Here is a 22,940-nt window from a genome sequence, read left to right as displayed (position 1 = left end):
CAGAGAGTTGTGGACACAGCCCAGCACATCACAGAAACCAGCCTCCCCTCCATGGACTTTGTCTATACTTCTTGCTGCCTCAGTAAAGTAGCCAGCATAATCAAAGACCCCACCCACTGAAGACACTCTTCTCTCATTGGGCAGAAGATACAAAAGTCTGAACCACCAAGCTCATGGACAGCTTCTATCCCACTGTTATAAGACTATTGAACTGTTCCCTAGTACAAGATGGACTCTTGACCTCACAATCTACCTTGTTATGACCTTGCACCTTATTGTCTACCTGCACTGCACTCCCTCTGTAGCTGTGAAACTTTATTCTGTATTGTTTTACCTTGTACTACCTCAATGCACTGTGTAATGAATTGATCTGTATGAACTATATGCAAGACAAGTTTTTCCACTGTACAGCAGCACAAGTGACAATAATAAACCAATTTTAATTCCTGACTTATAGTACCTTCTGGGATGTTTCTTGTATCCTCTCTGGTGAAGAATAACATAAAATATCTAACTGATCTGCCATCTCATTTCCAATTATTAATTCCTATAAATTACCTACTATAAAGCCACTTTAGAATATTTATAGAAACTTTTTACATATCTAATTAATTTTGTGTGTAATCTAATTTTTCCCTCATTAGTCTGTTTGTTATATATTCTATCCAATCTTTTGACCCATCACCCATCTTTGCACAACGATATGCTGTGTAAGTTTGATAACATCCATAACTTTTCTGGTTAACCAAAGATGGTGGCCCTTCCCTTCAAATTTTTCTTCACCATCATCATCTCAGGTTGCAAGCAATAGAAGGTATTTACTGGCCTTCCTGCTAGAAAGGGAACTTTAACTTTCTCTTTCTAATCACAATATATTGACAATTACAGCAAACTGCTTAAGTTTGTGCTGACCGGATGAACCCCTCTACAATCAAATAGCTGAACATTGTGTCTAATTTCTTGCATGAAGAATATGAATACCAGGAAAGACAAAGGAGAACTTCTAGCTCTCACAAAAATTTATCCCAAGAAATTCCAATGTCTCATTTAATCAGGGCTGTGTCTTTTGAAAAGATATTGTTTATTATACACAAGGTTTTAAATTAACCTTCTTTCAAAGGTCATAATACATTGATCAGACCAAGGAATTTGATCTCATTCTCCCCACCCTTTTTAAATCCAGGGACATTGAGCTCAACAGTGCAATAAAATGAGTATACTGCATTCGGTGCTCTCAATGTATTGCATTTAGATTGGAGACACCAGGTTGGGTGACTGTTTTCAGAATTCCTCTGTTCAATCCCCAACAGAGATCCCAAGCTTCCATTAGTTTGTCACTAATTCTGTATCACACTTCCACCTCTTTGCTCTCTTGCACTTTTCCAATGTACTCCAAAGCAAGTTTAAACAAGAGCTTCTCAATTTCCAACCAGGCACATTATAGCTCTCAGGACTCAATGCATTCAACAATCTCAGATACAGCCTTTCCAACTTGCAAAAGAATCTGCCAGTTCTAATAAAAAGCCATCCTGGCCTGGCCTGGCCTGCTGACATTGTTATTTCAGCATCTGCAGGTCTTTTGACCCTCTAGTTTGTACCTTATAGTTTATCCCCTCCCCCTACTTTTTCCCATCCATCCTGTGTTTTCCTTCCTCTCCCAGTTACATCTTCTTCACATAGATCTGAAATCAACACACCTTCTCTCAACCAGCACTACCATCACATGGATCATTCAGTTGCCCCTGGTCTCCACCCTTTACTTTCCTCCAACTTAAAACTGATTTCATTTCCCTATTTTCCCAGTTCTGATGGAAGGTCATCAGCCCAAAACCTACACTGCCTTTCTCTGTAGTTGCAAATGCTGCTTAACCTATAAGTATTTCCAGAATTGTGTTTTTATTGCAGATTTCCTGCACCTACAGTCTTTTAACTTTTCTTTGCCTCCCTACAATAGTACCATCCTATTTTTAAAACTACCAAATCCTAGAAGGATCTGATTCCCAAACTAGACCTCTACTCGCAACAACTCCAAATGCATGATATTCAATTCTGAAAACAACTGATCCTCTCTCCAATAAAATCAGAAATTGCTGCAAGAACTCAGGGAATTAACTCTTTTTCTCTTTCCACAGATGCTACCCAACCTGCTGAATGTTTCCAGCAATTTCTGTTTTTATTTCAGATTACCCACCTAGTTTTTTTTTTAAAAAATGATCCTTTCCCCAGGTTGGTATCAGAATACATGTTGTAAAATTACATTTTCCACTGTATCACTATAAACATGGACAGCAAAGGACAAGAATTCTGATTGGACAATTTAAATTGGGAGGTACTTTGAATGCAACCTTCTCCTGGTCACCAAGCTGAATACAGTAGCCAGTAGTTCCATACAGGAATGTTGACCAGCGGCAATGTGCCTCAGCTTATCCCAGTCACCCATCCTCACAATGCAACATGAAAGTACAGGATGCACTGGAGGCCAGACCCCAACACAACTGACCTCCTGCTAAGTCTCAAGGTTATCAATGTGTCAGGGGGTGAGGTCCAAGACTTACTGATACATCTTGTATCTGGAGCCTCAACTTCACAGCACTAGGTTGGCACAACTGGTACAGGCCAATTCGTTTGGGTGGAGTTGTCAACTTACATTTAGAAAGGTAAATGAAAGCAAGCCTTTTCTTATAAACAATTTGAATTATTAACTTTCTTTAATTAACTTACACAAGTTGGTTGCTTTAATAAAATTAATGCTTTGAATTTTTTAAATCTAAAGGACTTCCCACTGCAACAGTCTCTGATTTTATAAGCTGTGTGGCAGCCATCAGGTCGATTTGTGGGCAGAGACTTGGTTTACATTGCCCAAAACCTACTCACCACTCAAGATCATTGGGTACTGCTCAGCTGCACAAAATAATCATGACTACAGGGCAGTTAGAAGATGATTGAGCCCATAAGCTCAGCTTGCGGTCAGTGGTGGAGGAACAGTGATTGGCACTGATATTAAAGCAAGCCTCTCTCAAAGATACAATCTCTGTAGTAAGTACATCCTGTTTTCTGCCACCTTATGTTATCAGGTACGAGCTCAATGTGAGTCCTGGGACTGTGTAGTAATCACCACGTCAGCAGGTATTTTAAAAGAATTCTCACAACACAGTGAAAAGGCAAAAGCAATTTTTAATTTTTACAAATATCATACATAACGAAAAGATAGGAACTTTTAAAATTTTGAAATATTCATGAGAAAATTATAGCTCAAAGTTTAAAATGATTTAAGTTATTAAGAACATAGTCTTTGTGTAAATAAACACAATATTTGCAAGGTATTTTTTAAGCACTAGTTCAAATAACCAAAATTCATATCAGCTTAAGTGAATTCCCTTGATTGTGGAGCATGGGGACATGCACCAAATCCATGACAGCAACTTTGGGATTTCCATGTTATATATCACACAATTAAAACCCAAAGTTAATGTGTCACCAATTAATGGGAGTAATAGCCAACAGTTTTGCCACCATTACACTTGTAATCCAGACCAATGGTTATAGGATACAGCTCTCATGCGAGTAGGAATCTCTTAACATGCCCCCAAAATTACCATATTCCAATCTGCAAGATTCTCAAAGAACAAAACCCATCTTATTTTGCCACATGTTGACAGATCAATTATCCTGACAGATATTGTTGGATTTCAAACTTGAATGTGCCATTTTATTGCAGCTTCCCACTATTAATTGCCATCTTTATTTGGAACTTGAAACACGTTCCTTAGTCAATTTACTGTTCCATTAATCAGCAACTGGGGTGACCCAAAGGAGTACAGAAATTATGGCACATTGTTTATTCAAATAAGCTCTTCCTCTGGCCTGCTCCTTCCTGCTGCCACAATTAAAAAAGTGCACCCAAATTTCACAACACACTTACTGAGTGAGACGTTGCAAGCACTCACTCTTACCCTAGTAACTTTCCACTTTCAACTGAAAAAACACATGACTGTCAAAAAGAACTACTGTTCCTTTGTGTAAATAGAAGCATCTGTAAGATTATAAACAGTTCTAGCAAAATCCATTTGTACTCTTTAGGTAAAGGACTCCAAACCTTTCATTCTTCACAGCTGCCCACATTAGAGCCACAATGAGATAAATGAATCTTGTGATGGCATCTGAATGCAATAAAGGCCATCAAATACTTTCCTGACACACAGCAAAATGGATCAGCTCAAAGTACTTTTTGTAGGACGACCTTAGCTGAGATTATTTTGAATACCACTTGAGATTAGCTCACAAGCAAGTCACACTTTAGGATTGCTGATGGAAACATTAAAATGTTCCGAGTGTGGACTTCACTGGGCATCCCTGGTGAAATCAAATTGGGGTGGGAGTTGATCTTTGTGGTTCAGACAAGTTGGGTTTGCAGTCTGGATTCTCCCTTTAGAACATAAAACACTACAGCACAGTACAGGCCCTTCAGCCCACAGTATTGAGCCGACATTTTATCCTGCTCTAAGATCTATCCAACCCTTCCCTCCCACATAGCCCCCTATTTTTCTATCATTCGTGTGTCTAAGAGTCTCTTAAATGTCCCTAATGTATCTTCCCCCACAACCTCTGCCGGCAGTGTGGTCCACACACACAGCACTGTGTAAAAAAACTTACCCGACATCCCCCTTATACCTTCCTCCAATCACCTTAGAATTATATCCCCTCATGTTAGCCATTGTTGCCCTGGGAAAGAGTCTTATATGTTAGATATATTCGAGGTGCAGAAAGATTGAGGAGTTGAAGGTTACAGGGAAATGGCACAGAAGAGGATTGGAGGCTAGCATAGATTAACCGTGATCATATTGAATGGCAGGGCAGGCTTGGGGGGCTTGGTGCCCTACTCCTGCTATTTTCTTGTGTTTTTGTTTAATCTGCTGGTGCATTTACAGAAATGCTGTTCCAACTATCCAAACAGAGAGGTCACAATCAAGCATCTGATAGAATTGTCTCAGGTACAGAACAGCTTTTATTGGAAAAGGCTTTGTAATACAAAGAACACCACAGCTGTCACTACTTGAAAATGTGCAACATGCACTTCTGTTTATTCATAGGGTGCAAACAATAGTATTTCTACAACATCTCAAATCTCAAACTAATATGCAAGGATTGGCTACAATGAACAAGCTCTAGATTCTATACTAGAAGGCTGATTCATTACAAGCACCGTGAAGTTCAGTACTAAACAAAGGAGAAATTATCTCCACCTGGCATAGGAGGGGCAGTGAAGAGTAAAACTCCTTTTAAAAAACTGCTGTAAATTACAGATAACCAAAACTGGTTAACAAGCTCCTTCTGTTCACTATAATGCATTTTAATCACCTTTCTAATAACAACCAGAAACAGCTGCTATCCAAAACCATGACAAAGCATCATTCTCCATGCATTGCCTTAAACTGTGGATGTTGGGAAGACTAAGACAGATATCACAGCCAAGCCCAATCCTCACAATAGCTGAAAAATAGCAAGCAGACAGGTACCATGAATGACTACCCCAGGAGGAACAAGCTTAAATAGAACTCAGGGACATCACAAACATAGGATGAAACCTGAATAACACCCATTTCTTCAGTCCATGCATTCAGCCACAAAACTATTCAAGGAACCAAAGCCATACACCTCCGTGTGACCCAAGTAAACCCTAATGTTAGTTCATCCTGCAGGCAGCTGCCTTGGCTCCAAGGATGTTGAGCAGTTCAAACTCCCTGACAAGCAGAGAACCTCCCTGGACACTAGTGCAGTACTGAGGAAATGAAAAACTGTTGGAAATTCCACATTTTTAATAAAAACACTAAACAGAGCAGTATGCCTGAACAAGACTGGTGTATGTCTTGTTATATCTGTTAGTAAACACAACTTATTTTTCTCCACTTATGCTTATTACAGCAATGGGTAACAAAAACTTCCATCTCAGCAAGACGACTGTTGCTCTTATGTGGCTAATGAAGAGTCTTCAAGATCTTCAGACTTGCCCAAGGTCTGCATCACAGACCTAATAACAGCGATGAAACTGCTGAGCAGCTCTTCACTACTATTCTTTTGTTTAACAGTAATTTGTAAACTCCTTCTGCTAGCGTCAATTAACAGCTCTGTTAAAAACAATGACCCAGTCTCATTTCTGGCAAACAGGTAGGCTTTCCAGGGCTGTGCTCCTGCTCGGCTGATCGCAATAGGCTGAATGTGAACAATCTGAAAAGCAGCCTGGATGGCATCAGGGCATGGGTCCTTCTGCCAGCCCAGAGTCACAACTTTGGCATCCTCCAGGCATGTCCAGTACTCCTCAAACTGTTCTGGTGCAAGCTGGGCACTGCTTTCCAAACTGACTGATGCAGAATCCAGGACCAACTCTTTGTTGTGTTCTGGGTTTGAGTCTTTACAGAAAGATAAACAGAGTTAATAAGTTAACATTGCAGAATACATACAATAGTGTAGAGCATATTATTGGATAGGTAATGCACTTCTTTCTTTCCAGAGAAATGCCAGAAGTTCCAGATTTCAGTACCTCAAAGTAAAGATTCATCATGTGTGAACCTGCACAGCAATTGTCAGTAGAGTGCAACTGTAGGGGCATTGCAGCCAAGTGCCATCCCATCCATACACAAGAGTCTTTCCAACAAGTACCACAGGAGAGTGATAAGCAAATTCCTTCCTCCTTCAAGGCCAATTTATAGTCTGGTGTGTCATCCCAATTGAAATCAAACCAGTACAGGCCATCAAATCTGGAACCACCACATCTATATGACCTCTCCCCACTGGACGTTTGAGGGAAGGTCATTTAAGGCAGTAATGCATAGCACATTCTCCTACCTATTGATGTTCCAAGCAAAAAATGCAGCAAGATGCATTAAAGGTACAAAGTGACATCAGATAATTAAACATCCATGCCATGTGTTCATCTTCTACAAATTTGAATAGCTCAGATTGAATTATTCAGTCGTGAATACCAGGTTAAAACCATATTCAATCCATACAGAAGCCAATTACAAAAATTAAAACTACTCCTGCACATCACATATCAATATGGGCCCCGAGTGAAGCAGTTTCAAAAGGATTTTACAGAAGCACCTGTGGGGCAAAGTCATTTGCAGATATATACAGATCCTGGTCTAACGACACATTGCTCAAACTGACCTTGTTGGGATTGGGATGGCTACACAGAAGGCAATTAGATACTCATCTATAGAGAATCCACATATTGGTTATTTATTGCAACAGTAAAAGCACTGCCAAACTCATTTTAAACTTCACGAGTAGCAAGATAGTGAATAAAATAAAAATTGCTGCCTTTTGGTGATAATAATGGATGAAAAATATTATTTACTTATGGATAATCCCCCAAGTGAAAAACTAGAGAGCTTGGAACAGATTACACTGGGTGACAAAGCATTACCCGAGAGACAAAGACAGGAAGAAAGCCAAAACAGTTGCAGGAGGGAGTTTCAAGAGGTAGATCACAATGGGCAATAGTGCTGCTACTATTAGCAGGATCAGCATGTGTCCAACATCTGAAAGTGATAGAAGAACAAACACTCCAACACATGATCCATGTTATAAGAAGAGCAAAGGATTGTCAAACAGTAGTATTTCTGGGCTTGAGACAAGAATGCAATGACTTCTTACCTTTTTCAGAGGTTATTTCTAGTCCCTGTAGATTTCCAAAGGAGCTTTCCTTCTGTGCCATTATACAATTCCAATGTTCCTGACCATAGATTGGTATCAGTGTGTTAAAGTCTTTTGCCCAAGCATTGACTGCCTCATTGGCCCGGCCACTGATTACACCCAAGGATGGATCCGATCTTGGCCCACAGACTATTTGCTTGACCTCTTCAACTCCTTGCTGAAGTAACCGATAGTACAATAACCCACGATCACGCACAACCATATCCAACTCTTCCTCTGCCAATAATTCAACAGTCAGAATAGTAGTAAATGATCTGGTTAAATCTTAAACCTATTAGATCTCAGATTTGATCAGTGGCTTCTGCTAAAACAGCTGACCCAAGGCATACAAACAGAACATGCACATTTAGAGACCAGAAATTAGGAGTGGTACTGTTGATCCTTTGCTTAAATTTGAGGAAGTTTGGAGTCCATTTATTCAATATTTCCATATGATATAAGCAGACCTTTTCCGAATCCCTTTCAATAACCTTTGAATATAGAGGAGTGGAGCTGACGACATAATAATGTTTTTTTTAAACCGAAGAAATATCAGTCCATTTTTTTTTGGAAGTTTTTGGTTTGCTTGTGTATTATTATACTTTTTTTTGATTTGGGGGTTTTCTTTTCATATAATCAAGTTTCTTTTCAATTTCTTTTTTTCTGTATCATGTTCATTTAGCAAGAGAGCAGGAGGTCCATATTTTACTCCTTGTGAGTATAAACTAACTTATTATTCTTGTCCCGATCTCTTCGCAACATTAATTATACATATCATATTGAAATTGAATTAATTTGAAATTCAATAAAAAGATTGAAAAAGAAACCAGATACATTTGGGTTGGCTATGATGGCCCAGATTTCCCACTGTCTGTGGACGCCACACACCTATCAGCTAAACCCACTCTTACACTGAACAGGCCTCCCATTGTGAATGAACTCTACGAAGCACAAAGACTTGTGAAAATATATCTGATTAAGTGATAGGGCCTGAACAATCTCTACTCATAAGAATCCCGTGTGCACACAATTAATTCCCTCAATAATCTTACAAAGCTGACTATCCTCACCGCCACCCTACACAAGGCTGTGAAGAATGGCCACTGATGTAAAGCATTCACAAGATCAGAATGTGCAGGAGTCAGAAAGCTGTCACCTCACTTGCTGCACAAGGTCTAGAGCTAACCCTAATCCAGATGTTCTTCCATCAGCGTGATCCATACCAATAACGTAATGCAGCAGTCTGCCCAAGACGTCTTGACATTCAGCTGGCCGGGTCACGAACAGGCGCACCATCGCTGTCAGCAGCTCCAGCTTCACTGCTGCAGAGGTCTCCATTTTCACATTATCCACAAACTCCTCCAATATGTAGGGAGCATTGGGAACGTGCTCGCCATGCACACCGAGGAGCCAGATTAGAGCCTGCTTCCCCTGGTTTTTTTGGGGGGACGATAAAGAGTGAAAGGTGAGTTAATTAGTTTGGCATCAATTTTTAATACTGCTCATCTTCACGAGCCAAGTAAGTGCAACAACTTGTAACATACTACATGCTTTTAAAGTTTATGCAATAAGTGTTGTCAGGCTATTTGACTAAGGGAAGATTAAAGACAAGCCCCATCTCAACATTATCAAATACCCACAGAATCCAATAATGGATGGTGAACATCATAGAGGACAGTGGTTCAACAATGTTCCCATCCATTCCACTCTCAAGATTCCCTGGTGGTCTAGTGGTTAGGATTCAGCGCTTTCACCACCGCGACCTGGGTTCGATTCCCAGTCAGGGAAGTATGTTTAAGGCAGGCACTGTAGTGTAGCTGTTAGCGCAACGCTATTACAGCGCCAGCGACCTGGGCTGTCTGTAAGGAGTTTGTACAATCTCCCCATGACTGCGTGGGTTTCCTCCAAGTGCTCCGGTTTCCTCCCACATTCCAAAGACGTACAGGTTAGGAAGTTGTGGGCATGCTATGTTGGCACCGGAAGCGTGGCGACACTTGTGGGCTGCCCCCAGAACATTCCATGCAAAAGATGCATTTCACTGTGTTTCGATGTACATGTGACTAATAAAGATATCTCATCATCCTCCATTTCCTGATCAGGGGACAACAAATAAAATGCAATTACCTGGCCGAGAACAACCAAAAGGTTGAACCTGGTCATTTTAGGTCTGCATGCCTTAGTACCATGCAACAAGGTGAATGTCCATGCCAGGCCATCTTATTAAAAATGGCTGCTTCACCCCCACTAACCTACCTCACCATCTTTGACGTATTCCTCGCAGCCTGGTAGTGCCTCACACACAGTCACTGTACACTGGGGACACAGCCATACGAGGTCACGAAATGTCTGAATGACAGCTACAGACAGAGAAGCAGTTAGTATGGTACTTTTAAGCCTGAGCAAATGCCGAAAGCTAGAAGCGTGACATACCTGAAGTAATGTGTTCCTGCTTCAAGCCCAGCAGCCCCTTCAAAATAATCACACACTTTTCATTGTACGTCTGTGCAATTCGTCCTAAGAATTATAGCACAATTAAAGAAAAAGTAATGAAGCAGTTCATATCTTAATCTACACTTTCAATAATGGATACTTATACATATTAACCCAAGAAGCACAAATTGTGGTACAAGATACTTGTATTTTCTTCAGTCAGCAGAACGAAAGCCAAAATATATCTACACTTCATCAAAGCCTCAGTTAGTTACAACAGTGAATAGCTGAACTGTACAGACATGGAAAGTTTAAGCTTTTATCCCCAGACTGACCTGCTACTGTCTGATCTCCAAGATGAACATCAATAAGTATCCAACCACCAGCATGGGGTGGGTTGCTTTTTAAGGAGAGGTTTGACAGGAATTTAGAGAAGAAGCCAACATGATTGCTGACAAGATCCCAAGGAGTCTTGACAAGGTGGATGCAATGAAGAATCTTCCCCTCATGGGAGAATCTAAAATCAGGGATCACTGTTTAAAAATCAGGTGGGGGGGGCAGGGCAGTGGGGGGGTGTCACCTATGAGACCAAGTTTTTACTCTGAAGGTTGTGAACTTTTGGAACTTTCTCAAGGATTGGTAGAGTGACACAAGTATCTGCTATTACTAAAATTCACCTCTTTCCTCAAAGTGGTGGAAGCAGTCTTTGAATTTTGTTTTTTTAAGGCAGTGATAATTAGATTTGTGATACGAAGGCTAAAGATTTCTGGGGCTTGTCAGAAATGCAGAGTTGAGGTTACGATCAGATCAGCCATTACCTTATTGACTGGCAAGGTAGGCTCAAAGGCTTTCATGGGCTACTCATTTGTTGGTATGTAAACATGAGCAGAGTTCCCAACTCAGTGTCCACTATTGTACTTGAACACTGTAGGCTGAGTAAACAATGGTAGGATGAACGATCAGGGTCAGCAGTAATGCATTTGTTAGCTTATACTTTCTACTAAGATTCATACAAGTTGTGCAGCCCATCTGGACTCGGTATCTAAAGCCGGTCACTCGTGTAGTCACCATCTTTACATGCAGAGAAAACAAAACACAGAAACTAAAGAAAATGGATATGGCTAATGAGTTCCAGCAGTTAACAGATCTAAGAGAAGGTCGCCCAGGACAGTCAACAGTTTAATGATGGTGGAATGCAGATTGGATGGGGCTGATTCATTCTATAATGCCATGTCTGGTTCTGACCATGTGAGAAAGGAAGACAATCCAGCAGAAGTGTTAGAGTTGCAAGGAAAGGAGAGAGAGGCTGGTTCTCACAATCTAAAAATGGGACTTAAGAATATCAAACTAATTAAAGTTTGTAAGATAACTAACAGCATAGAAAAACAATTGATTTTATTATATTGTAATAGGACAAGGTTCAAAATAGCAAGGTAATTAGTGAACCATTGTCAAGAAATATTTTATAATGCTTAACAAATAGAATACAGCACAGATACAGCAGCAGAAGCAAAGCCTAGAATAATTTAATAAGTAATTGGGTGCTGCAATGAGCAGAACTGCAAATTCCTTCCCAAATGGTGACCTTCCTCAACTGTAATTTTCTTATGCTGCTGCAGCTTCCTCCAGAACAGAAACCATCAGAAAGTAAATCAAAAGCAGATGCTGGAAATACGAAATAAAAGCAGAAAGTGCTAGAAAGATTTATGAAAGGTTACCAACTTGAAGCATCAACTGCTTCCCGCTCCAGATGTTGCCTAATGCTCAAAATGCTCATTTTCTGTTTTCACCAATAAAAAGCATTTTCTTCTATACTTGGTACAATTTGGAAACCTTATTATCAAATAAGAAAGTGAATTTCAAAATATACCAAATTTACTGATGTACAAGTACTATTGCACTACCAATGCCCTGTGGGTAGCCCTGCTAAGAAGAGTACAAGTAGCTCAACAGCACCACCAGTGGGAATTCAGCAGTATGCATTGAAACTAGTGACTGGGAGCACAAAATCAAAAGTTAGTGAACACAAGACTTCTCTGGCAATTGAGAAAGCCTCTAGTAAAACAAGAGCACAGATATAATGTGAATTCACTGACTGCAGTAGCACACTGCCTGCAATCCAGTTACTGGAAGGCATAAATAATAGGACTGCTCACAATTGAGAATTATCTGTATTCCATATCCATATGAAGTTTCCCAGAAGAATACATGGCCACTGCATCTGCCAAAGGAGGGGTGAACTGGACTCACTTGGAAACATCAAGTAAAGCCCCAACTTTCTCCAGTACATCTGCTGTTTAGTAATAGGATCACATCCCCCAAATAGATGTTACATAGCTTCAAGTAAACACGAAATTATTTTTCCCAGCTCTGCATAAATTAGGCATAACTAGAATGCCTATTAGACAAATATCTAATTGGGTCTGAAGGACAGCAGAGCTAAGTTGAAAGATGTCAATATGCAAAATAGATTAATTTCTTTCACCTATGTTTAAAATGGCCATCTGGGCTAGTTCTACAGAAACATCAGTGCAGTAGGTCTGAAGCTCTTCAAGTATCTGCTGGACATTCTCATCATTTACCAGATCGCGCAGGATCTCCATCTTCTGATATTTGATGTAATTTGGTTCAGAGTACGTGCAGTAGAACTTCTTGTAGTGACCACTGAAGTGTCCAGGTAAGCTGCGGAGGATCTCCCGCGCATGACACAGGCCGAGAAAGCAGAGTTCATGGCACTCAGAGGTGCAGATAGTCAACAATGGCCCTTTAATTCTTTCAAGAATGTCCGTCTGTACATTGGGGAAATCTTCAGCTAGGAGGAGGAAAAGTTTGGTGGTCGCCATGACGACATTGGGCTGGCTGCTCTTGAGAAAACCATCGAGCACATTCAGAATAGCAAACACTTCATCTTCAGTTCGGGCCTTGTAGCGAACTAGGAACGTCAGCACTTCACTCTGACCCCAGTGATCCAAGTCTTTCATTCTAAATAAAAATGAAGTAGAGTGGCTTAATAAATTGCTTCATTTGTCTTTCTGCTCACCCCACCATTCTGAATGTTCCCAATTTTGCCAGAAAATTAATTTGTGCTGGAGTATTACCCCAAGGATGCATGCTGCTATCCACCAATTTCCTTTGATGTACTGAGATAATGAGGGCTGGCGAGTTATTTGGCCAGAGATGTTACAGAATGCATCACATGATGGCAATCTGGATTATAAACCTTTGCCTAGGTTACATAGTCAGCCAGGATGTTCGCACCTGATGAATATTTGACAGTATGGATGGAAGAAAGCAGTAGAGCTTTGCTGTACATCAACATCCCAATGTTTCAATGACATGGCTGAGGCATGAAGAATGAGGATTTGAATGAAAGTTGAGAGGATAACTAACACAGCGTAAAATCCTCCCCTTCAATATAACAAGGAGTTTTAAGTCAGTTTAACTTCATCCTAGGAAGTAGTCTGTAAAATGGCCCATGAAGTAATTCTAAAGCTCTTTAATGCCATCGTTTAGACAAAGACAAAAACTACAGCTGAATCTTTATAGAAAGGAAGCAGATATTAAAAGCATGTCAATTCCACAGAACTGACCTGTTTAAAAGATGATGCGCTATTGGTTTGTTGATCACCACACCTCCTTCATGTTTCAAGATTTCTTCCAATGCTCTCAAGCAGTTTACCATAACAATAGGATCAGGGTCACGCAGCATTGCATATAGTTCATTTACCATTGCCCCATCTGCGGGAAGAGGGACAGAAAAGAAGGAAGGCAGACACGTTACAAAATAAGCCCAGATCCCACCTCTTTGAACAGTAATTAATGCCAAGAAGTTACATCATTTAATCAAAATCAGTTTCCACTCTTACCCTGAAGGGGCACTCTTTCATTATTAATGAATAACAAGTCTGAATGTTAATAATTTAAGGGGAAGAGAACACAAACGAAATGATTACAATTTGACAGCAAAATATATTGTTTGATAGGGCAAAATGAGTCAAATTAAGGAAAGGTCAATATTGGATATGAAGCAGAAATTAACCCTATAACATGGGCTGAATTATAAAATTAAACTGAGAAGTGTTGAAATAAACCATTTGTTAGAGTACAAGATCTGTACATACCCTTGCAGACTGATTTCTGTGCATGCAATGAAGCAACCCTGACCAACAGAAGTGAGAGATTGCTTAAAACTAAACAATTCAAAACTAAAACATAATTCAATCAATCCCAAAAATGTTCCTTTGGACTGGAAAATCCTATTTTGCACCACTATATGGATGGATGGGAAAGACAACTAGAGATTTTATCATCTTGGCAGCCTCATGTCAGTTATGGTGACATCACTACAAGTTATACTGGAGAAACAAAGGACTGCAGATGCTGGAATCTTGATTAACAACACTATGATGCTGGAGGAACTCAGCAGGCCAGGCAGCATCCGTAGAGAAAAGCAGGTGGTCAACGTTTTGGGTCAGGACCCTTCTTCAGGACTGAAGATAGGAAAAGGGGAAGCCCAATAGATAGGAGGGAAAAGCAGAGCAGTGATAAGTGGACAAAAGAGGGGAGGCAGGGTGGGCACAGGGTTGTGATCTGGATCTCCGGTATGTTCACTCTATCCATTGTTGCTCTCTACGACTCTCCCTGTGCCCTCCGCTCTGCCATCTCTTCTATGTGCCGACACCTTCTGCACCTCTCTCTCTCTTCCCCCCCCCCACCCCCCCCAAAGCTCCAGGCCTCGCTCTCCAAGATGTGCCCAGAATCGTTATTTTTCGTCATTCTCCGCCGTATCCACACACTCAATGGACAATTCTTTGCCCCCCCCCCCCCCAGTTGGAGATTCCTGCTGCCGCACAGTCCTCCATCCCTCTCTACCCCCCGCCCGGACACCCCCACCCTACACCTCTCTCTGCTCCTCCCACCCCTTCCTCCCTCTCTCCAGGCTTCGCTTTCCGTTGCCTCTGCTGTTTCTTCCCCCCATCTACTTCTAATTCTGCATCCCACCTTGCACCTCCACCAGCCCACTCCCAGCTCCCCTTAACCCTTCCCCCTACCCTGACCTCTCCTCCTGCTCCCCCTCGCTCCCTCCCCTACACCCACCTCCTAACACCTTCATCACACTCTTCACCCCTGTACCACTCCCAACCCCTCTCACCCCTTACCTCTCACCAGCCCAGCCTCTCTACCACCCACCCTTCCTCCTCTGGCCCCAATTCTAACCCCTGCCAGATCTTTACCATTCCCCCCGACCTTCCCCCTCCAAGGCTGAGCAGTCTGTTCTCAGCAAAGGCCTCACCTTCGTATCTCTCACCCCCACCTCAATGAATTCTGAGCCCAGCACGATGCAGAGCTCTTTTTCCACCACCTCTGCTCCTTCTTTTTCGGTAAGAAGTCCTCTCCCCCTTCTGATAGCCTTTTCTCCCACCTCCAGCCCTCTTCTTCCACCTGGACTCTTCCGCCGGGCCTGTTACCTTCCCTGGACCTACCCACAGCCAACTTTCAGTGCGACATCAGCCATTTTGACTTTTCTGCTCCCCTCACCCACTCCAATATTACCCCTTCTGTATGCTCTGCTCTCCACCCTGACATTGTCATCAAACCAGCCGATAAAGGTGGTGCCGTGGTAGTCTGACATACTGAACTCTACCTTGCTGAGGCCAGATGCCAACTCTCAGACACTTCCTCCTACCTACCCCTGGACCATGACACCACCAAGGACCACGACACCACCAAGGACCACCAGGACATTATCTCCTGCACCATTACTGACCTCATCACCTCAGGAGATCTCTCCCCGCCCACAGCTACCAACATGATAGTCCCGCAACCTAGGACTGCCCGCTTCTATCTCCTCCCCAAAACCCACAAGATGACTCTCCTGGCAGATCTATCGTCTCTGCATGCCATTGCCCCACGGAGCTCGTATCCTCATACCTGGACACTATCCTGTCCACCACCCCGCCCCCACCCCATTCCAATCCCATCCCACCTATGTCCGTGACGCATCACACGCTCTCCAACACTTCCAGAGCTTTAAGTTCTCTGGCATGCACAACCTCATCTTCACCATGGAAGTCCAGTCCCTATATACCTCCATTCCCCATCATCACAGCCTCACTGCTTCTTTCTTGACCAGAAACAGAACCAGTCCCCTTCCACTATCACTCTGCTCCACCTGGCAGATCTTGTCCTCACCCTAAACAACTTCACTTTCGATTCCTCTCACTTTCTGAAGACCAAGGGTGTAGCTATGGGCACTTACATAGGTGCCAGCTATGCCTGCCTCTTCATCAACTACGTTGAACAGTCTCTGCTCCAAGCCTACTCCAGCCCCATTCCTCAACTCTTTCTCCGCTATATCAACGACTGCACTGTGCCACCTCTTGCACCTGTGAGGAACTCGACAGTTTAATAAATTTCGTCACGAATTTTTACCCTGCTCTCCAATTCACTTGGACTATCTCTGACACCTCTCTCCTTCCTCAATCTTTCCATCTCAGGAGATTCCTTATCCAGCGACATCTTCTACAAACTCCCTGATGCCCACAGCTACCTCGATTACAGCTCTTCCCACCCTGTCTCTTGAAAGGACGCTATCCATTTTTCTCAATTTCTCTGCCTCCACTGCTCCCATGATGAGGCTTTCCACTCCAGGACGTCCAAGACGTCTAACTTCTTTACTAACTGTGGCTTCCCCACCAACCCAACTGTGGTCGAGAGAGCTCACACCCGTATCTCTGCCATTTCCCACACCTCTTCTCTCACCCCCACCCAGACCCAGAGATAAGGTCCCGCTTGTCCTCACATTTCACCCTATCAGCCTACCTATCTAATACATCATTCTCTGCCACTTCCACTATCTCCAACAGGACCCCACTAACAAGCATATCTTCCCCTCCCCACCCCTTTCTGCCTTTCGCAGAGACTGCACTCTTCGCGACTCCCAAATTCACTCCTCTCCTTCCCACTCCCACTTGGGAACCTTCCACCAGCCCCGCCATAGGTGCAACACCTGCCCCTACACTACCTCCAGCCAGGGGCCCAAACAGTCCTTTCAGATGAGACAGAGATTCACCTGCACCTCCCTTAATATCATCTACTGCATTTGGTGCTCTAAGTGTGGCCTCCTCTACATTGGAGAGACCAAACACAGACTAGATGACCGTTTCACAAAACACCTGCGCTCCGATCGTAACCGCGATCTGCATCTCCCCATTGCCGGTCACTTCAACTGCCCCTCCCACACTATCACTGATATGTCAGTCCTTGGCCTCCTCCACTGCCAGGAGAATTCCAAGCACGAAATGGAGGAACAGCACCTCATTTTCCATCTTGGAACCTTGCAGCCTAACGGCATGAACATTGAATTCTCCCACTTTAAGTAATCCCCTCACGTTTCTCCCCCCACCCTCCATGCCTCTTCTTTTACCTTTCTTAGCCTTTTTCTAACCCCGCCCCTTTTCTCCTCCTTACCTTTGACTCATCCCCTGGTGGATCTGCTCTCCGCTCCTCCCCCACACCTGCCCATCACTATCTCTTACCTGCATCTACCTACCACCACCTTGTGCCCACCTTGCCTCCCCTCTTTTGTCCACCTATCACTGCTCTGCTTTTCCCTCCTATATATTGGGCTTCCCCTTTTCCTATCTTCAGTCCTGAAGGAGGGTCCTGATACGAAACGTTGACCGCCTGCTTTTCTCCACAGATGCAGCCTGGCCTGCTGAGTTCCTCCAGCATCATCGTGTTTTTCCCTACAAGTTATTACTGGAACGATTGAGCATTCTGGCCAATTAAAGCTGCTCAGGGAGCCAGCGTGGATTTAGATGAGACTTTCTTTACACAAGTTAATGAACCGATCTGACCTTCCGCAGAGGAAACAACTGAGATACAAAAGAAATGGCTATAGATGTTACTTGTACAAAGTTCCATAAGACATGAGAAATTTAAAAATAAGAGCACATGGAAATACTTACAACCTACCAAGGCTAGGTCAAATGAAAATTTCAAAGTGGATTGAGATATTTTCAATACATAGTGCCGTTAAGCATTCTGAAATCAAAAAAGATACAGGGTTTGCACTATAGATCAGTGTGATCTAACTGAATGGCAGAACAGGTTTGGGGGCTGAAGGGCCCATTCCTGCTCCTATTCCCTCCCATTACTATATTGGCTGTAAAACATGGCACAAACCAGGAATCATATTTATACCCACTGATGAGAAACTATAGAACTGTTTAATCGGTAAACATCTCAACACATGCACGTTATGATCTTGCTATTAATGACAGTTCCAGCTAAGTTGTCTCCATATACAGAAAAATTCCAATAACCCTCTATCCAATTGTTCAGAAATCCCAATGGTTTGTCATCTGGCTCACCTGGGCCCCATTTTCTGTGTTCTGTTTAAACTTGCCGGGTTTGCTGCAAAAATTATTATACTACTGCGTAACATTCAAAAAAAACTTGGATTAAAACTGCTTTGGAGTATTAATTGGAATAACATCCAATAGTCTGGCAAATCCGCCAGTCTGGCATCCAAGTCCTGAATGTGGCAGATTGAGTTTTACTGTGCTTCTAAAAAAGTCAACAAGACAGTGATCAGTTATAAGTCGTGTTGCAACAAGGAAAAAAAATGATTTTTGTATTTACCAACTTCTGTGTCTCCCGGAAAAGTCTGCATTTTAGCACATCCCAGGACTGCTGCTCGTCTGACATAGGATGCCTTATCTCTCAATCCATTCAACACTGGCTGCTGAATATATTCACTTATGCCAGGCATTCTAAACAAAACACAATTTACTTTATTAGCATTGATCCAGTGAAGAGATTATTTATCCAAATTTGAAAGATTGACAAATATAGCAGGTTGTAGAGTATTTCAGATGGTGAAACAAGGTCCATGAAGTTGACAAGTTTGTACAGTGTTGCTAAGTGTTACCAGGTCAATACCTGAATTTTCCATTCACCACGCTTGAATTCAGCACTGTGCCACCATTTCCTATTTCAAATGTCAGATATTGCTGAACTAAATTTCTTTCCCCATCTCGCGGCCAGTTTTTCTGCTTCATATGAATGACCACATGGCAACACCCATCATGCCAACCCTCTAAGAAAGCTCTCATAGATCTGTCTTTTAAGAGGTCATTTCAAAGGATTCCTTCCCATCCAGCAATGGTAATGTCATCAAACTGAACAACCAATTACATCTGAAGAATTCAGAGACAGCAAATAAGGAAAGAAATCCAAGGAAATTAATCCTTTGGTGGCTAGTAAGCTTGAAATACTGTAATTATGGCACAAAAAAACTTCAATTCATCCCACAAAAATAACAATTTCAGGGTACACAGCACTAGGACTAGATTGTTAAAAACATTATCTTACTGGCGGATTTTCCACTCTCTCTCGATTAGGTCAGGAAGAACCATACAACTGACAGCTGCTTCAGGATTTCTGCTTTTAAACTACACCTCCACCCAGGTACAGAAGTTGCCCTCACTTTCACAGTGAGATGGCAAAAGCTTACGACTTCTGGCATTACTAAAAGAAAAGGTTGCTGGCTCCTACCAAAAACTAAAGCCCACACTGCTCTCAAGTGGTAATTCTTTACATTGCATTTATCATTTATTTTACAGAGGAACTGGAAAAGTTTTACAATTTTACACTTTAAAATTGTAAAGTTAAAATATTGCTGTTCTTTGGAAACTGCACAATTTTTGTTTAAAAAGTACCATAAGTGATTAGAAATAAATCTCACTGCTGTGGAAAAAGTGCTAAGAGAAATAAATTGGGCAAGTCAAATTCCATTCTGAGAACTTGCTACATGTCATTTTCAGATTGAATGAATATAAGTCATGCATCCCACAAACATCCGACACAGAATCCAATTTGGCATCACTCAGAAGGTACAAAAATGGTTATGAGAAAAATATGCCATCCTGACATGAGAGAGACTTCTCTACCTAGTCTACAGTTGAAATTTAGCAAATTGGGATTCATTAATAGAGATGCAAAATACATAAAATGGAAATGTGTACTTCACTGTTGTTTATAATTGGCATAAAAATAATACAGTTCATATTTTAGAAGCAGCAATTCAAGACTGATTTAACACCATTTTTGCACTAAAGAACTAAGAGTAGCAGGATACAGTCACAGAGAGATACAGCACAGAAATAGGCCACCAAGTCTGCACCACCACTGACCACCGGCCCATTAAAAATGCAATAGCGGAATTCACAGGCCTTTAACTCAACTCCAAATATAGGCAAAAATACTTTTAAATTTTAGTTGAAACCTTCGAAAGAGACAAGAACATTTTCCATCATTCAATGCTGATTTGCATCTCAGTTCCATTTATTTTCCATTAACCGTTTCTGATATTTTTCCCCCAGAGCAAAATGGTGAAAAGGGCTTATTTTAAAACAAGCCTGGGATCTCAACGTCCTGGTGCACAGGAGAATCACTGGGTGTGCAACCCACCCCTGGATGAGAAGCCCCATGTCCAGACACACTCCCCCTGGGTGTGCAACCCAGCTCTGGATGAGAAGCCCCACATCCAGACACACTCCCCCCAGGTGTGCAACCCAGCCCTGGATGAGAAGCCCCATGTCCAGACACACTCCCCCCAGTACCTCTGGGTGAGAAGCCCTATGTCCAGACACACTCCCCCCGGGTGTGCAACCCACCTCTGGGTGAGAAGCCCTATGTCCAGACACACTCCCCCCGGGTGTGCAACCCACCTCTGGATGACAAGCCCCACGTCCAGACACACTCCCCCCGGGTGTGCAACCCACCTCTGGATGAGAAGCCCCATGTCCAGATACACTCCCCCTAAAAGAACAAACCTGAGACTGCACATGCTCCTCAGCGCCAGACCCCTGACCATGGGGTTGGGGTCGGTGCTGTCCTTCCGCAGGGTGTTGATGGCCAGAAGCGCCAGGTTGGGTTTCAGGGCAGCGTACGTGCACATGTACAGGTAGACCAGCTTCTTCTGCACGATGTCCGAGGTGGCGCCGGCCTTCACCATCTCCATGAAGAGGGCGGAGACGTCCAGCCCCTGGGTCATGTAGCGGATCACCCGCAGCACCAGGTTCCTGTACCGCAGCTTGTCCGCCTGGACGCCGGGGTTGGACAGGGCCCGCCTCAGCTCCTTCACCGTGTCCTCCGAGCCGTAATACGGCATGGTGGCGGGCTGGGGCACAGGGACGGAGGAGGCCGGACAGAGGAAGCCAGGCCTCAGCTCTCAGCCCTCGGCCAGCGGCCACTCCGGGCCCCCACCCCACGTCCTAGCGACGGGCTGCGCAAAACCCCTTCAACTCTCATTGGCCGGCGGGTCAACCAACCGCACTGTGATTGGTTCCACCGATCAAAGGGCGAGTGAAGCGGGCGGCCAAGAGTCTCCCCGCGTTTTCCTTCCTGCACGGCTCTGCCCCTGGTGGAGGTGGATTGTATTCCATGGGGAGGCTCAGGAGACTGCAGAATCTGCATCAGGTTTATTATCACTGACATATGATGAGGACATTTGTTGTTTTGCGGTAGCAAGACGTAAAAATTACTATAAGTTACCAAAAAAATAATTAAATAGTGCAAAAGAGGAATAACGAGGTAGAGTTCATGGGTTCATGGACCGTTCAGAAATCAGATGGCGGAGGGGAAGAAGCTGTTCCTGTATCGTTGAGTGTGGGTCTTCAGGCTCCTGTACCTCCAACCCGATGGAGGGCACATCCCAGATGGTGAGGGTATTTAATGATGGATGCCATCTTCTTGAGGCACCGCCTCTTGAAGATGTTCTGGATGGTGGAGAGGGCTGTGCCGGTGATGGAGCTGGCTGAGTCTACAACCCTCTGCAGCCTCTTTCGATCCTGCACATTGGAGCCGCCATACCAGGCAGTGATACAACCAGTCAGGATGCTCTCCACCGTACATCTGTAGAAATTTGCAAGAGTCTTTCGTCAAATCTCCTCAAACTCCTAATGAAGTAGAGCCGCTGGTGCTGACAATCAAAGATCATTGATGTGAATGAGAAAGAAGTGCAGATGCTGGAAATCTGAAATAAAAACAGAAAATATTGGAAACGCTCAGTAGAATTGGAAACGGGACGCATCTGTGAACCACTGGAGGCACAAGTGACTGCAGATGCTGGAATCTGGAGCAAAAAACAAGTGACTGGAGGAACTCAGCCCGTCAGACAGCATCTGCAGAGGGAAATAGATGGTCAAGACCCTCCACCTGTGTTTCTTTCCATAAATGCCACCTGACCTGTTGAGTATTTCCAGCATTTTCTGTCATTGATGTGCAACTTTTGATTCTTTCTCCACAGATGGTGCTTTCCAGGATTTCCTTTCTATATTTTCAATTTCCACCATTTATAGAATTTTGCTTTCATGACATTCGTGTTGCCTCATTGTGGAAAATATGTGAAAATTATAGTCATACAAATACTTGTGGAAGTTGTGTCAGTCTTCTTTGAATTGTTGTGAGTAATGTTGCTCCATTCTGGAAAGAGACCTTGATGCAAAACCAATCAGTTTCTCATCACCATTCTCCAATGGATTATAATGATCAGGAAGCTGTAAGTTTCTGCATTGACTCTTGGAACCCAGCTTTTTGTTCCTTTGTCCACTTCCATGTTGCCTTGTGATTCAGTAACTCATACAGATTCCCTGACACGGTGCGTAAAGTTCCAGGGAACGTTCAAAGTTGTTGAGGAATTCCAAGAAAGTCTTCAACTCTGTCAAGTCAGTCATACCAGGTGCAACTTTGTTCTCGACTAAATGTGGTCCTTTTATATCTTTCTTATAACCAAGTGAACCACTTCT

The 22,940-nt window shown here is 42.9% G+C and overlaps 1 protein-coding gene and 1 non-coding gene across 2 annotated transcripts; one reads left to right on the top strand and one right to left on the bottom strand.

Moving 5' to 3' along the window:
* Positions 1-3,158: 3,158 nt before the first annotated feature.
* Positions 3,159-21,500, bottom strand: ap4b1 (adaptor related protein complex 4 subunit beta 1). The gene is made up of 9 exons (XM_052034966.1): positions 20,967-21,500; positions 18,772-18,902; positions 13,716-13,863; positions 12,611-13,107; positions 10,126-10,209; positions 9,949-10,052; positions 8,919-9,126; positions 7,657-7,932; positions 3,159-6,407 (listed from the first exon to the last, which is right to left on the bottom strand). The coding sequence occupies exons 1-9, from the start codon at positions 21,302-21,304 to the stop codon at positions 5,968-5,970; spliced, it is 2,226 nt and encodes a 741-aa protein (XP_051890926.1). The 5' UTR covers positions 21,305-21,500; the 3' UTR covers positions 3,159-5,967.
* On the top strand, positions 9,412-9,483 carry trnae-uuc (transfer RNA glutamic acid (anticodon UUC)). The gene has a single exon. It is a non-coding gene; the product is annotated as a tRNA-Glu (tRNA).
* Positions 21,501-22,940: the final 1,440 nt, after the last annotated feature.

Source organism: Pristis pectinata, chromosome 20, assembly GCF_009764475.1.
Source record: "Pristis pectinata isolate sPriPec2 chromosome 20, sPriPec2.1.pri, whole genome shotgun sequence".
NCBI classification, from domain to species: Eukaryota; Metazoa; Chordata; class Chondrichthyes; order Rhinopristiformes; family Pristidae; genus Pristis; species Pristis pectinata.
The sequence above is the reverse complement of the archived record's forward strand: the minus strand, read 5'-3'. Positions and strand labels throughout refer to the sequence as shown.